This window comes from Anguilla anguilla, chromosome 18, assembly GCF_013347855.1.
Source record: "Anguilla anguilla isolate fAngAng1 chromosome 18, fAngAng1.pri, whole genome shotgun sequence".
In the NCBI taxonomy this organism is placed as follows: Eukaryota; Metazoa; Chordata; class Actinopteri; order Anguilliformes; family Anguillidae; genus Anguilla; species Anguilla anguilla.
The window spans coordinates 24,936,270-24,952,449 of record NC_049218.1 but is presented as its reverse complement, the minus strand read 5'-3'; the positions used below and the strand labels follow the sequence as shown (position 1 = coordinate 24,952,449).

Genomic DNA, 16,180 nt, shown 5'->3' with positions numbered 1-16,180 from the left:
CTGATTTGAGAGGCCCGTAAATATTTTGCGGCAATACAGCCATTTCCAGGAAGGCAAAGGAAAGGCCACTGTCTACTTACTGTCCATATTTGTGGAGGAGAGTCAATTTTATGACATATTTTTAAAGAATACAAACAGCATACTAGGCCACGCGTGTCCAACACCAGCCATGATGCCTCGTTAAAGTGGGCCTTGTATAATGGTCAGCTAAGTCACTTTGCGGCATTGAGTTTACAAGGCCAAACGGATTTGCCGTTTATCCGCAGAAGGCGCGCACACACAGGCGGCTGAGCCAAACAAACAACGGGCTCCTCGGCCCTCTAAGTGGGCCCTGCAGTGCGATGATTGAGCGTGGGTGTCTTAGCCCAACTCTGAAGGAATTCCTGAGCGGCCAGCGAAAACAAAACAAGGTCTCATTTTGACTAATGTGTCCATACCCAGACCACACAGAGGCAATTAGGCAGCTGACCTCAAAGGCCATCTGGCATTAATAGGCGCATCAGCACCTGTTCATTGTAATGAATTCCTCTCATGCCCCTTCCACTGCCCCCCACCCCTCCCCCCTGCCCTCCTCCCCACCAAGTCTTTCTGTGAGAAAAAGATTTATCCAGTGCTCTAACCAATACTATGCCCCAGTCAAATGCATACATATACAAATACACACATGTACGCATAGACATACATATATACTCTCTCTCACATTATCTCCCTCTGTCTCTCTGTCTCTCTCTCTCTCTCTCACACACACACACACACACACTCACATACGCACACACACCACAGGCTCAATCACTTGGCCTCCCATGCAGTTTACAGAAGGCTCTTGTTCTTGGAATGCAACAGGACACTCTCCATGTCCATGCCATGTCTCACAGAAAACTTCAAACTTTGCTGCGGTTCATACCTTGTCGCCTTTATCCCCCTTTATTCCGGGGAGTCCTTCCAAACCTGGCAACCCTTGGTCTCCCTATAAGGGGAAAAATAAAGTTGATAAAAACATAAAACCTCACATAAATCCCCATTTGCCTCCTCACAAATGTCCCGTAAATGCAACAGAAAAGCAACATGGCGTCCCTGCGTGCCCTCCTCTAATGAATATCAGAGCGAGGCTTTGTCACACAGGCCCAGGGGGATCAGGCCGGGTTATTTCTCTGATTACAGCTGGTGTAAATGAGATTTAATTGGCGCTTTAATTTGTGCTTCGCTCGGTACACACAGGCAGCCCAGGGGAGCAGACGCAGGGGAGACGGGAACAGAATGCTCTCGCTCGTCTTCAGAACGCGCCGTGCCTCGTCTCCTTCCCCTCCTCTCGAATCGCCGCCAGCCCCCCCCCCCCCCCCCCCCCCCCCCCGCCCCTCCACCACCCCCGACCTACCTTCTCCCCCCGACAGTAGCACGCGTCTCCGCGCCGCACCACCTGCTGGGACAGCATCCTCGGGAGGGGGGTGGTCACCGGCGACGGGGGCGTGGCTTCCATAAACTCCATCGGAGCGCACTGTCAAAAAAAAAAACGATTTCACATTAAGGACACAGGAACCGGTTTTTCCCCTTGTGACTAAATGAAGGTGGAACATGATTGTTGCTATGCTGGCTCATGACCCGGTTACACCGTCCACCGGGGTGCATTACTGACGTTAGGCAGTAGGGGGCGCCCTACCGTTGAGCCGGGCATCTCGCAGCAGGTCTCCTTCTCGGCGATCCGGGGATCACAGTAGATGAGGATCTGCTGCAGTTCAATCTGTAGGACAGAGGCAACGTCTATAGCATCTCAGCATTAACAGAACCGCGGTGTTTAATATAAACGAACTCCGTGTTTACGTGATGTATGACATATGATATACAGTCTGTGGATGTGTACGACGGCAGTCATTGGCTCCCGGAAAGTGTCTGTCGCCACTCCGGCGGCCTCTCAGAGCCTTGATGACATCACCGGGTCGTTAGCGCGGTCGTTTTTCCAGGTGGAAGCCCCGGCGACTCCCGCCCCAGCTCTTTAGCGCCGTCAAACACCGCCAGAATGTCACGGCGATGTCCTTTAACGGAGACGGAAGCTTTCGCCCCAAAACGCCGCCCGCAATCCTTCAGCTGTTACCACGCAAGCTGTCTGTCGGCGCGGCGACGGTTCTGCGGAGCCCCGGCCAATCAGCTTTCAGCCGCTCAAGGGTTCCCGGACCTACCAATTTGGACCCGTCCGTCACCTTAATGGCGGTCGGAACACTTGGCCGCGCTCTGCCGGCGCGGAGTCCTGAGAGAGCGATGGAGACGGACGGCTGGGGGCCGGATTAAACATCTGGATCAGGTTTTACGGTGACAGCCGCTCATCTGGCACTTCAGCGCCGAGCCCCCGACCCGCTCCCCCCCCCCCCAGGGGCCTCGTGAGACCAGCGGACCAGGAAAGACTCTCCTTTACGACCCAGCTGTCCGTTTGTGGCTAAAGATAGGCAGAACCCTGCACAGCCGCGGTTCAGCGCGGACTGACTGGAAAGCGAATCGCCGACGGCTAAGCAAAGCTTCGCAAATCCCCAAATCGACCCTCTGGGTACTATCAGTGACTCGCTGATACCATCGTACGGAAAGCTAAGCAGTTTTGATCAGCAGGTCCCAAGTCAGTGATTGGCAGCGGCTCGTTGTAAGTGATTTTAAGTGTACCCAGAGCCCAGAGCTGTTGTTTAAGGGTACCCAGAGCCCAGAACTGTTGTTTAAGGGTACCCAGAGCCCAGAGCTGTTGTTTAAGGGTACCCCGAGGCCAGAGCTGTTGTTTAAGGGTACCCAGAGCCCAGAACTGTTGTTTAAGGGTACCCAGAGCCCAGAGCTGTTGTTTAAGGGTACCCCGAGGCCAGAGCTGTTGTTTAAGGGTACCCAGAGCCCAGAGCTGTTGTTTAAGGGTACCCCGAGGCCAGAGCTGTTGTTTAAGTGTACCCAGAGCCCAGAGCTGTTGTTTAAGGGTACCCCGAGGCCAGAGCTGTTGTTTAAGGGTACCCCAAGGCCAGAGCTGTTGTTTAAGGGTACCCTTACCACGACCCGACTGTGGCTCATTTTGAGTGTACCCCGAGGCCAGAGCTGTTGTTTAAGGGTACCCCGACCACGACCCGGCTGTGGCTCATTTTGAGTGTACCCCGAGGCCAGAGCTGTTGTTTAAGGGTACCCCGAGGCCAGAGCTGTTGTTTAAGGGTACCCTTACTACGACCCGGCTGTGGCTCATTTTGAGTGTACCCCGAGGCCAGAGCTGTTGTTTAAGGGTACCCCGAGGCCAGAGCTGTCGTTTAAGGGTACCCCGACCACGACCCGGCAAAAAAAAAAACTCACGTCTACGGGGCGGCCGTCCTCGACGCGCGTGGCGATGAGCGTGCGCCCGGCGGAGCCCGCGGCGTCCTTCTCCTCGGTCAGGCGACGCTCGATCAGCGCGCAGTCCATGTAGATGGACAGGATGCTGGCCTGCACCGTCACGCTCAGCTTGTGCCACTGCCGGTCGAACAGCGACTGCAGGTCCCGGCTCCGGAAGGTGTAGTGCAGGTTGTTCTTCAGCAGCCCCCGGGCCGAGAACTCCACCGTCTTCTTGCCGCCGTCCACGATGACGGACACCTACGCGGCGGCGGGAGGGACGGAGAAAACTGTTTGCGACGACGTGCGCCACACAGGTCGCGCATAAACATTGCATCGAGGCTACTGGACAGCGCTGAAAGAACCATAGAATTTATTTTCTTAAAAAATGGCAGTTTATCAATAAGATTCCAGTTCCCAAGCCAGTTCTCTTGGCGCAAAAAAAATAACCTCTCGCACAGACGTCTGCCCTACCTGCGTGCCTCCCGATTGGTCGGTCCTCCTTACCTGCGAGCCTCCCGATTGGTCAGAAATCTGCCAGAGGTACCAGCGATCTTTCTTGGTGGTCTTTCGCAGGCGGAATATGGCGACCAGCGAGTATTCGTCCGGCAGCCCGTTGGGAAAGACGAACCTGAAACAAACGAGAAAACAGGAAGTTAGGCGAGGGAGCGGCGGAGAGCGCCGGAGTGATGAATCGCAGGGAGACGGAGGAGCAGAGAAACAGAGAGGCGGTGAGACGGAGAGGTGGAGAGACAGATTGCAGGAGAGATGAGTGGCAGTAAAGCGAACAGATGGAGATAGGGAGCTGTGGTGAGACACGGCATCGGAAAAAGATGGAGAGCGACGCGCGCGGAGTACGATCACCGGCACACTCGAAACGCAAGTGGGTGTGATGGATGCTGGCCTGTGGGGGGGGGTGGGGGGGGCACATAATCTAACCACGGCCTCCCTGAACGGCCTTCATATATTTAAACAGACATTTGCGTGGGGTGGGAGACTGAGTAATCACACCACTACAGTGCTGCACGAGACACCTTTAGCCATTGTAACTTACTGCACATGCCTCTGGCGTGATGTATTCACTCAGTGTGGCATTTACTGAGGCATTTAGCATTTTCCTCAGGCTAAGAGCTCTACCCTGGGGAACAGCAGCGCTGTGACACCTGGGATTTGAACTGGCAGCCCTGGTCTTACGAGCTCCCGGACCGCTACTCGACTCCACACTCAAACAGGCAGCTGAAACATTACACGGTGTTCCCATTTGTCTCCCTGATTGCAAATCGAGGGGTGCGATTTAGCCTCCAAACAGTTCTATGCCGTTCTATCCCCCTGTCTGATCACCCCAGACCCTATGCAGACTATTCATCCTGCCACTGAGCAGGTCGGTCTGAATTTGACAGTGGGATTAGCAGAATATTTCAAAATCATATTTCAATATTACCTTCGATACTTTCTTCTTGCCTGTAAATCAGGGACTGTCAATGGAGTCAGTTTCCCTCTCAATAGTCTGACTCATTGCTGCTGCTCATTTTGACATGTCTTGTTTTTTGGGGAAAATATAAATAATCAGACAAATTCAGTGATTAAATTACCTTTCTGTTTTAAAAAGTTTCATTTCCAAATTTCCAAAATTCATTACAAAAAGCATAACAAAAGAAGTTAAAACAATGTAGACTACAATGGTGCAGGATATGACTGTATGTTTTCAGGCAAAGCAACATATTTAAATATAATGTTTATAAGGTTAATTATTTTAGCAGACTGCAGCTCTCATATAATGGATGCTCATATTAAAAATGTTTTGATTTTATGTCAGTTATGATTTATTCAACATGCCTAATTTTCTTTAGTGTACTCGTGATATAAAAGCAAAACTGAATTAATATCGATCCATATCTTGAATGTATTGGGTTAGTTTACTTTCATAATTCCAATAAAGGACTAAATTTAGTCCACTATTTTGTTCATTACCAAATACCTAAATATTGAGTGATTTACATTTATAGATATTATTTTCTAAATAGTATACATTTATACAACTGGATAATTTCCTGTAGCAATTTAACTTAAATTCTCTGATATCAAAGAGTTCAACATCACTGTCCAGCCATATAATCTAACTTGCAACCTCCTTAAATGCATCTTCTTATCTTCCACGGCACACCGTGACCCTAACCGCTACAGCAAATAATCCACGGTTTCTACTGATAAGAGAATCAGGAAAAAAATACCTGTAAGCCAAACACAAAAAGCCATGATTTCTGTGTGAGGAGTGTGCCTTCTCTCAGAAAACGGCTGAGTGTCAACACACTTCATGTTCCTTCCAATGAGTAAGTTCAGCTACAAACTTTCAAAGCATTCAAAATGTCCTCCATATTCATGGAAATGCAAATGCAAGCCCTGTGCACCGCAAAACCTGGGCCTCCAGAACCACAAAGATGCCATGGTGTGGGCTTCAGAGAACAGCACTCCACTTAAATTTCAAGAAACGGACAGATGTGAAGGCGTTTCTGCCTCCTCGAAAGACACCGAACTCGTCTCCGTTCGTCTCGTTCGAGCCCTGCTCGCACGTTAAGGGGACTGCAGCCGGCGGAAGAAACCGAGCGAACTCTTCGACGACGGCGGAGGAGGAGAAAAACCGCGAGCGGCGCCTGACGGGTACGAAAAGCCGCGCCGCGGAGCCGGGGCGGCCGCCCCGCGGGCTGCTGGGAGAAACCGTGCCCCAGACAGACAGGTCTGGAAATGAGTTTCTGCCGCAATACATCATCCCCGCTCGGCGTCCTCCCTCGCCGCCGCCGCCGCCGCCCGGGGCTCTGAGCATTATTAAAATGATATATGCGCCCGGTTAAAGCCATAGCAGGATCAAACGCTTCTGTCGGGAGGACAGAGGCGAGGGAAAGGAAGTTAAGCGTGTGCGTGGGGGTGGGGGGGGCTGGTTCATGATCACATGACAAAGGACAACTGAGGTACTTTTACCTGGGGACAATGCTTTCTCACTTCATATGTCCGAATAAAATAAATAGAAATTGAGGACACAAGTCGACAGTTGGCTTATGATTAATGTTTGCCAGTATGACATTGGATGCTCCCACAAGTCCCTAATAACTCCCTGCCAACATCAAAATTAAAGAGGAAATGATTTCACTTTGTATCCCTCACCAGAACCGTTTCTTTTTTTTACTAAGAAGTGTACTGGTGCGGTCACTCCAGGGACAGGGAGAGTTTGTAAAAAAAAAAAAAAAAAAAGCCCTTGATTTTCTGGACAGAGGGTGAGTTCACAGACAGTGACCCTCGGGGCCTTTCGGGGTCAGAGGTGTTTAAGACTTAATGACCCGTGGTTCAGCAGGCAGACGTCTGTGCGTAAAGAAGGATGCACAAGTCAATTAAGTCAGACCTGTGTGTGTGTGTGTGTGTGTGTGTGTACATGCATGCACCGGCATCTGTGTGTGTGTGTGTGTGTGTGTGTGTGCACATGCATGCACCGGTGTGTGTGTGTGTGTGTGTGTGTGTGTGTGTGTGCACATGCATGCACCGGCGTGTGTGTGTGTGTGTGTGTGTGTGTGTGTGTGTGTGTGGGTGCGCATGCATGCACCGGAGTCTGTGTGTGTGTGTGTGTGTGTAAACGTTTCCTTTGCATCTCCTGTGCTTTGTAAATAGATTTAGATTTCTCAAAAACTTGACTCCTGACCTTAAGCTCTAATCTCATTAAAAGCGCACGCTTATAAAAACACACAAAAGAGGGACGCATGGCTAATTGCAACCGGAGAAGATTTTAATTGGGCTTCTTGCCATCGTGCCTGGCATCTCAACGGCTGGAGCATCAAGCAGACCATACACTCGTGACCGAAGCTGCAATTAGGACCGGCCCAAAAGTTCGGCTTCCTCAACCCCTCTGAAAGTAAGCGATATCAGAAATGGTGTTGAAGTTGGTGGGGAAGGAATAATAAAAAAAAGGAGGTAGGGAATCTAGCAGCAAAGTGGATATTCTGAAGTCATCACATTTTTTCTGTGCTCTTAATCCTCTCGGTAAGGAGGATACGAGCACGTGGGGGAAAATGGCAACCTGGGCAATCCAATGGCAGCTCGATTCCTCGGTTCCTGGTAACGGACGCTAAGTGTCACCGATGTGCCCGGCGGGGGGGTGTTAAGAAGCCAACGAAAACACGCGACCCAACGCGGCCGAGGCACTGCAGCCACATGTCAGAACCGCTCAGCGCGGCGGCAGGGGTCGAACGAAAAAAAAAACAAAAAACAAAAAACAAAACAACAACATGGCACAGGTGCGCTGCTCCGGCCCCTGCTCGTAAAAATAGCGCCGGTCGCGAGAAGTGCGAACGTGTCGACAGACGGCGAAATGTAATTTAGGGGTGGAAAATACACTTAATTTCGGAAGGCAGGATCTGACCTAATCCCTCGTCTCTTAAAAAGCGGGTTGGGGAAGGAGCCGGACTCCCCTCGGCCCGTAACGGAATCAATCGGGAAGCTGAGCGCCAGCCAGAGCCGTGAAAGGAGAGCCCAGCACCATTTCCTGGGGGCAAAGTGAGAGATGTTTCGAGTTCGGAGAGGGCGGGGGGGGGGCGGACTCCTCCCATCCCCACCCCCCAGTCGACCCAAACCTCCTCAGCTGACGAGCACCATCAACTGTCAGCACGCTCGAATAATTAGAGGTAAAGACTCCGGGGATCTTACACCCACAAACCCAACCACCCCCACCGCTCCACCCCGGCCCCCCTCCCCCTTCCATTCGGGGCGCACAGGGTGCTGAAGCCAGCAGGGTTCTGGCACTGGGGGGGGGCGGCCTGCGGGCCGAGGGGGAAGCGGATACGCCGTTGGGGCTTTGCTTTGGATTCGCCCGGGGAAACAGATCGCAAATCACCCGCCATGCCGATTAGCTCGCTAGCCCCCGAGCTGGGACGGTGTGTTTACAGTTGTGTAAGTCTAAAAATACTACCCTTCCTCCCCAGGGGGAGGGAAGAGTTCTTTTACATGGGCAGTGTCAACCCACAGAATGGAGTCTACAACGCCCGACCTAAAGAGCAACACCTGCTCGCCAGCCATGAGTTCACTGTTTAGGTTCCTTCAAAATCCTTACTCTAAAATGTTCTGTATAACAAATATTCATTGATTTTACGCCGCTGGTCTAAAACACTGTGGAACCATGAGTTCATGAAATAGGACCGTAATGATTGACTATCTATTTCTTGATTAATTGATTGACTGATTCATTTTTAATTATCCATAGCTAAATTGTAATGACATTCCAGACCGAGCTCTTGTAATGCATACTAGACTGAGACCAGTACAAAGTAAAATTTCAAGTCAGACCACTTCCTGTATCAAGTCAAACAACGGTCATTTGAAAAAACTCTGTCTTCCACTTAAGGCATTGGTACAAACAAACAAATAATTATATAGAGCGGAGCTACGCATCAGCCAAAACTTATACAAACCAAACTTTACAAAACAAAGCTCTGCATTGACGTGACATGATAAAAACATAGCATAACTACACAGGGCAAATTTCAGTTTTGAAAGTCACATGCATGATTACACACAGGAAAACATAACCATAAGACCATGAGCCTATGTTCTTGTAAGCTAGTGGTTCCCACCCATGTTCCTGCATATCTACCATCCTGTAGGTTTTCATTTCAACCCTAAATTGGCACACCCGATTCTACTAATTAGCAGCACATCAAGATCTCTAGCTGTTGAATGTGGTGTGCTTTGTTAGGGCTGGAGAGAAAACCTACAGGACGGTGGATCTCCAGGAACAGGGTTGGGCAGCCCTGTCCTAGCTATTGAATGAGGTGTACTTTGTTAGGGCTGGAGAGAAAACCTACAGGACGGTAGATCTCCAGGAACAGGGTTGGGCAGCCGCTGCTGCCTGCTACATTCCCCCCCCCCACCTTTGAATTTTCAGTTTCATCTGAAACGTTAGCTAGCAGTGGAAGGCATCCTCCATCCTGCAAGATTTTTCCGTCCATAAAGCGGTGCCCCCATTCAGCTCTTCTCAGGTCTCAGCTTGCCATTTGCCCTCATTATCAAGGCCCAGATGGAAAGATCTCTGAAGGGGCACTGGTACGCGGACCACCTCGTGTCAACTTGCCAGGAGCCCCTCTTAAAGGTCTGCCTCTTTCCTCCGGATATGAGCCGAGCCGCGGGCAAACCAACACCCTGAGAAAATATTAGTTTGCACCGCTGAAACACGATATCAGCTTGGCAGCTCGTCCAATCTCGGACGCTCCATCAGCTACGGGGGGGGGTTATTTCGCGCGGGGATTGAAATCAGCCATTTAATATATGAACGCGCCCCCAGTGACTCCCCCCCTCCTTGGACATTGGTACAGTACTCCTTGGAAAGATATTCCAGCCCTAGCTTGCATTTCCAGGCCAACAAACCACAGGGCTAACCACAGTGGAGAAAAAAAAACGGAAATGCACTACTGATGTCGCATCGTGCAACGACAGGAAATGACACGTCAAACTTTAATACGTTTCAGCTGCTTGTTGTGCCATTGCTATGGTGAACGGAAAATCATTTACATGTATTTGTGGTGCAAATCTCGGGTTCAGTATATGTCGGAGGTGGCGACTTTACCTGGCCCTTCTGAAAACATACACATACGTCTTTTTGAATGTGTATTTCTAATAGGGCAAAGTCAAAACCATCCAAATCAACACATCCCTCAAATATTGAACCCCAGTTTTGCACATTTATTCCCCGAGACAAAAACAATCTGTCAAGGACAAGCCCCGCCTCCACTCATTATTGAACCCCAGTTTTGCACATTTATTTCCCCGAACGAAAACGATCTGTCACGGACGTGCCCCGCCTCCACTCACTGTGTGGGCTTGATGAGGGGCGTGCTGCCCAAACGGAAGGACGGCCGGTCCTCGGTCACTGTCCCTTTTCGGAGCAGGAACTTCTCAGTCAAATCAAATCCTGCAAAAACAGGAAGTGAAAACGCATCAGCAGTAACACGGCACACATCTAATTTTGGGAGAGCACTCCCCAAAGACTGCAGCCCACAAGCTGCTCACCACTTCCACTGCAGATTGAATGCCCCCTCACCGCCCCCCCCCCCCCCCCCCAGACAAATAATGTCATTGCATGAAATCAGCACTATGATGATTGCAGTAGGAATTTTGTGAAGGAGAAAACTGAATGACCTTTCAGTTTTACATGTCAATGGACCAAAATATACAGTAACCTGGAAGGTATAGCTCTTTGCCCAAGGACTGGGCATCAGTCCCGTCTGATATTTTAAGCCATAACTCTCAGGATATGGATCGGTTGAAATGCTACTGTGAATGAGCATATAGCTTTTACCAATTCAGTGCTACCACAAAGTAAAAATGCACTTAAAGTTCTGTTATTACATTCAACATTTTTGTTCATTGTACAATTTTTTTTCAACTTGAAATAAAAATTGAAATCTAAACTTACCTGTGATTTCATAAGGCCGCAGACCCTGGACATACCGGCTCTCTTCTATTCTTAAATTAGGGCATGAATCATCTGCAAATCAAATATATATAGGTTACACGTTAAGACAAGGTTAAATGGCACCACAGGCTGTTCTGTGGACTATCATCAGCAGTTCACAAGTTTTTTAATCTCAAACTCTCTCCCTGAAATTGCTGCCCTATGGACTGACGAGCCCTGCATCAGTAAAATGACTGTGGCTAAGGCTACTACAGGCTACAGTACAGCGGCTAATTCGCACAGTAGCGCATTAAAGCAGTGAAGAACAAATGAAAACATTAATATAAAGTCACTTGAGGTGTCAGCCCACCATATGAAAATAGTTGAGACTGTATATGCCATGGAACACAATCTACCAGCATCTGGAATTCTATGGAAGGTCTTCCAGGAGAAAGTCATTCAACGGTCCTCACAATGTTACTGCCGTGTAGTGGCAAGTGTTGTAACATTGGCAAAACATTCCAGTAACATTGTGAGGACCATTCAGTGTTGGCTGGGTGATCGCACTTCACTGATGGAAGTGGAAAACTCTTTTCTGGCGCAGTTCCATAATATCCCATAAATCCTCCGTCGGGTTCAGATCTGGTGACTGAGAAGGCCGTGAAATAAGGACAGCGTCCACGCCGTGCTCCTTAAACAACGGGGTGCCTCCTCCAGCTCTGCGGATGGGGGTCTAGCCACCTCGAGTAACACCCCTCGCTGCAGGACATAAATGCTTTAATGGGGGGGGGGGGGGTGAAGATGATCAATCAGAACCGTAACGACTGAAGTTGACCTCGCCTGGAAACCCAAAGCGGGTCCGGATACCACACCCCACCCCATTACAGAACCACCAGAACCCTTCACTGCTGGATCTGCTGCTGTATTTCCATTCATATATTCATTACCTGTACATGGATGCATGTGTAGTTTGAGATGTCATTAGATTGTGGATCCATTTAAGACTATCTATGGATATAGATATATGGATCTATGTTAGTACAATATAAATATTGGCAGATTATCTGAAAGTCCAAAATGCATAGTTTATGAACTACGGAAATATAAACTAAATATTATGAAGAGGAGAAAAAAAAGTTTTTCCAATTTGCTCCATCACGGACCCCTAAGGGTATCCATCCAGACACCTGTTTTTGGGGCTTCTGGTCAGCTTCATTTTAAAATGAGCCACAGACAGAGTGTTCACACTGAGGGAACACAAACACACACACACTCACTCGCAAGCAAAAGAAACAACACAAGGGGAGGTAGATTATATGGGCCCAGTACAACAGCTTCAGCCCAGATATTCCGGGACTAGTGTCATATCCCTTCATTTGCGTTTGAAATGCTCGTTCAAGTTTTCCACAGGAGTGACTGTGAATTAGACTTGCATGAGCAAACAACCAAAGCTAGAAATGCGATTGTAGTTGCATAATTTCAGAATCATTTGAAGTCTGCTCTCAAACCTGGAAGCATAACGGCACCTATCTATTCACAGTGTGTGGCTGTAAACACACAGTAACATACCGAGCATTAATTTAACTCCAACAGTGTTACTTCATCTCTGAACAGATAACATTCTGTCCCACATTTCAGAGTGGGACCAAATGTTATCTGTTAAGAGTTGAATTAACACTGTTATGGTTTAATTAAAAGTAAACATTTTACTGTGCAGGCTGTCAATCTCATTCCAGTGCCAGTGCCCTCATGAAGGAATAACATGATAAATTGACCATTTCACTCGTGAAAATCACAATTTCACAAGTGAATTTAACAATGTGAAAAGAAAATGTTGGATGTGAACTGGACATTTTCACATATTATTGGCTTTTCTCACATGTGACGGAACATTTACACATGTCAAAATAAAGCGGGTCACATTTGCATCTTCACATTTTCACCTCACTGACTTTTTAAAACGTGAACTACGATTTTCACATGTGAAAACAAGACATGTGCCTTGAAATGGCATATGTTGGGTGATCGCGTGTGGTTTTTGAACAAAGGTTAGAAATTTTTTCGTGAGGGTATTCTTGGATACAACTCACTCAGTACTAGTCCACTGACATTAAAAACTCACAATGCACAATAGACAGCACTGAAAGGATGCCTGTGTAAAAGGGACAGAATGAAACCCACAGAAGGCCTAATAAAATGAAACAAACTAAAGCCACAGAAAGCTTGACTCATTCATTTATGTGTGTTTAATGTGCACGATGACAGGCAGAAAATCAATCCCTCTGTCTTCCAATTAGTGAATTGTGTCCTTTGACACCAGGATGTTGAGTTTGTGTCCAAAAGGCTATTAATTCTGTTAGCGCTAAGATTTCAAAGCATGCCAGCAACATTATTCCTTTCCAAGGCAACACAACACATCCAGTCTCCATAATTAATTATTTCTGTTTGAAGACCGAGAACAGGAGCAGCAAAACTGCTCTATGGCAGTTCTGAAAACGTGAGGGCAGGTATCTGAAAGTCTGAGAGACGCTGAGCAGCACTAGCCGAGTAGGGGGCCAATCAGAGCTGAAGCTAGCTATATGAGCAAGATCCAAATAGCTGAAATATGCAGGGATGCAAAAATGGTGTTGTAGCCATGATCTAGCTCCCATATTGAACACAGAAGGTTTTTCACTTATAGGATTACATGGGATTTTAACATGCAGCATATGGATTCCTCCATAGTATTCTGATCTAAGGCATGGAGAACCCTCTGTAGTGCTTTCCTATGTAGCATTTTGTAATTGAGAAATGGGTGACGCTGAACTAGTTACAAAAAGTTCTGTGACCAGATAGGGGTGCTCATATACGAGTGCATATGGGCCACATTTGACCAAATTACATTATGGAACTGCTTTGTGATTCAAACACGGCGCTACCTGAAATAATTTAATGCAGGCTAACAGCCTGGACCATTCATTGAAACCACAGTTCCAAGCTTTTTTCCATTGCCTATAAAGTAACAGGGGAGACCGAGGTCTGCTTCGCAACTGTCCTGTCGGACCATTGACAGCATACATACCTGTTCTCTCGCTGACCGCCATTCCAAAAGTATAAGGAATGGCGCTAACAATCCAGAGAAAAATAGTCCATCTGAGCAGGTGACACATGTCTTCTCTGGCGCATGCCAAATGGCCTCTTGGACGCCTACAAATAAATGAAAGGGTGCCAATAAGTGCTTTTATTTATTTATTCATTCATTCATTCATTCATTCATTCATTTTTACTGCGCTTGGGATCTTCACATAAAATAATTTTCATGAGGAATTTGTATTCTAGCTTAATTATATCACACCATATACTTTACTGTACTATACTATAGTATACTATACTATACTCTCTCTCTCTCTCTCTATATATATATATATATATATATATATAATTTTTTTTTCTTCCTGTAGGCTTATTCAATTTCGTTTCGAACGCAAGAGATAAGTAACGTCCGTGGGATGAAGTCGCCCGAACAGAAGTAAAACACGTGACCGAATATACAGCGCCCATGCCGTCACTATGAATGACAGTTGTGTGTCACGTCAAACACGCCGTCAAGTGTTTCTTTTTCTTTACATTTCACCCGTTAGGCTGAATCATCTCCGGTCCAGAATGGCAGTAATCTCTAAACAATGTCGAAAGTCACCAGCAAAAAAACGAACAACACATCAATTGTAGTGTATTCAGTCCATTTACTTGCTTTCAGTACATAGACTAAATGTACCATTACATTAACCATTACACTTCAGCTGAACATAGTGACTTGATTAACAGTTGATGGGGTAAAATCGGCACCAGTTAAGACTTTCTTTACGAATACAACCCGCGCGTGGTTATTCATTCATAGCTGCAACTCGCTCTCGCTGACCAGGGGTTGTTGACCCTCTATCTGAACTTGAACCCGAAATAGGGATTTGCTGTGATACCGTTTCAGACCAGCGCTGCGATCCCATTAATAAATAGGCTAGTGATTAAAGGATCACGTGGACATCGCCCCTAAAATGGTACTCATAAAGGAGAGCAGCCAGACATTCCGAAGTCTTGTCTATCACTTGATCCGCGCTACGGATAAGTTTACTTCGCAGTTCATTTGCCATCCAAATAGGAAGAGGATGAAAAGTGCCATTGGTTATTTACTAAACAAATAAATAAATAAATAAAGTTATAGCATGGGACCAGTAATAATTCCAGCGCCAAAAAACTTGCGTAAATACGCAGTGTAGTAGTCTGTAGTTCTGAAATTTAGCACGTTTTGGTTTGTTCTTTGCTTGTTTATAATATTTTTTTTTTCATTTTTCAGGCCAGTGAATCGGTCTCAATCAAGTAGCTGGTGACAATTGGCTATATCAGCTTGCATTCTGTTGTGTTTTATTCTTAATGTCCCGACTACCGGACGTGGTATCTTTAAGGGCTTTTACGGCTTGTGTCCCAGTTTTCCTTTCGGGCAGCCTGTTTTGGCTTTCGGTGTTCAGAAGAGGAAGATCAGCCGCAGTAGAAAGGTGTCACAGTGCGCGGACGTGTTTTCCTTCCCACCGGAATGTTCATAAATCAAAGCGCCCGGCGCAATGTCTTTGCCTACAATATATTATCTTCAGAAAGCACAAGACTTAATAAAAAGTGCCTTTTCAGTTTAACAAGCTTTTAAAGGCATGCAACTGCAATCCGCATTCACGCGGTTCCCTTACAGCCGGCGCTGTTGTTTCATAGTAGCACTGCAGAAGATGATGTCCATAAATCGATTAATGAGGCTACGCTTAATGCGAAAGCAAGAATACTCAAGTCATCCTTAGATACTTACATATCCCGTGAAAGTTTCCTCCAAAGCACAAAAAACAATCCTTTAGGGGTTATGAACACATGTTCAAGTCAGCTGCGAATCCAAAGTCGACTAGAAATAAAACGTGAGAATGGGACCTCCAACTGCATCTCTGTCCTTATTAGTCTCACCGACTGACCCTCCCACTCATTACTAAAATACACTGGCGAGGACCGCTACCGACAGAGGCAATAAGGATAGTAAAGTTGGACCTTTTTCACAATGTGCATAACATAGACGTGTCCTGGTAATAACATGTTCGTCTTTTAAGGCAATATTTATGAAGTCGCGCGCTTGTCCTCAACAATGAGAAACGGGACTTGGTGGTATGGTCGGTCAGGTATAACGCGCACGTGTCCAAAAGTAGCCCGTTCGTACACAGTTTATGTAATCTGTAGACACGATTATGTAGCCTATTGTAAAATGTGAAATGAAAGTGTCGTAATTGTAATGTAGTCTGCAATGCATACGCGCCTGCGTTCAAGGACAATCTGATAATTGGTTAAATATTCCAACATATATTAACTCTCCCTACATTTTCTAGAGAGCAGGTGAGTCATTTAGTGGCGGACGCTCAGGCCTTGTGG

The 16,180-nt window shown here is 47.2% G+C and overlaps 1 protein-coding gene across 2 annotated transcripts in view; it reads right to left on the bottom strand.

The window, feature by feature from the left end:
- Nucleotides 1-15,726, bottom strand: part of LOC118217639 (collagen alpha-1(XIX) chain) — a 124,099-nt gene extending 108,373 nt beyond the window's left edge. For both annotated transcript variants that reach the window (XM_035399564.1, XM_035399565.1), the window contains exons 1-9: nt 15,576-15,726; nt 13,809-13,933; nt 10,769-10,840; nt 10,165-10,264; nt 3,826-3,949; nt 3,304-3,579; nt 1,658-1,738; nt 1,376-1,495; nt 905-967 (exon numbers count right to left, since the gene is read on the bottom strand). In XM_035399564.1, the coding sequence (XP_035255455.1) occupies nt 905-967; nt 1,376-1,495; nt 1,658-1,738; nt 3,304-3,579; nt 3,826-3,949; nt 10,165-10,264; nt 10,769-10,840; nt 13,809-13,933; nt 15,576-15,577 (963 nt within the window). In that variant the 5' untranslated portion in view covers nt 15,578-15,726. The remainder of the gene's footprint in view (nt 1-904; nt 968-1,375; nt 1,496-1,657; nt 1,739-3,303; nt 3,580-3,825; nt 3,950-10,164; nt 10,265-10,768; nt 10,841-13,808; nt 13,934-15,575) is intronic.
- Between the last annotated feature and the right edge of the window lie 454 nt (nt 15,727-16,180).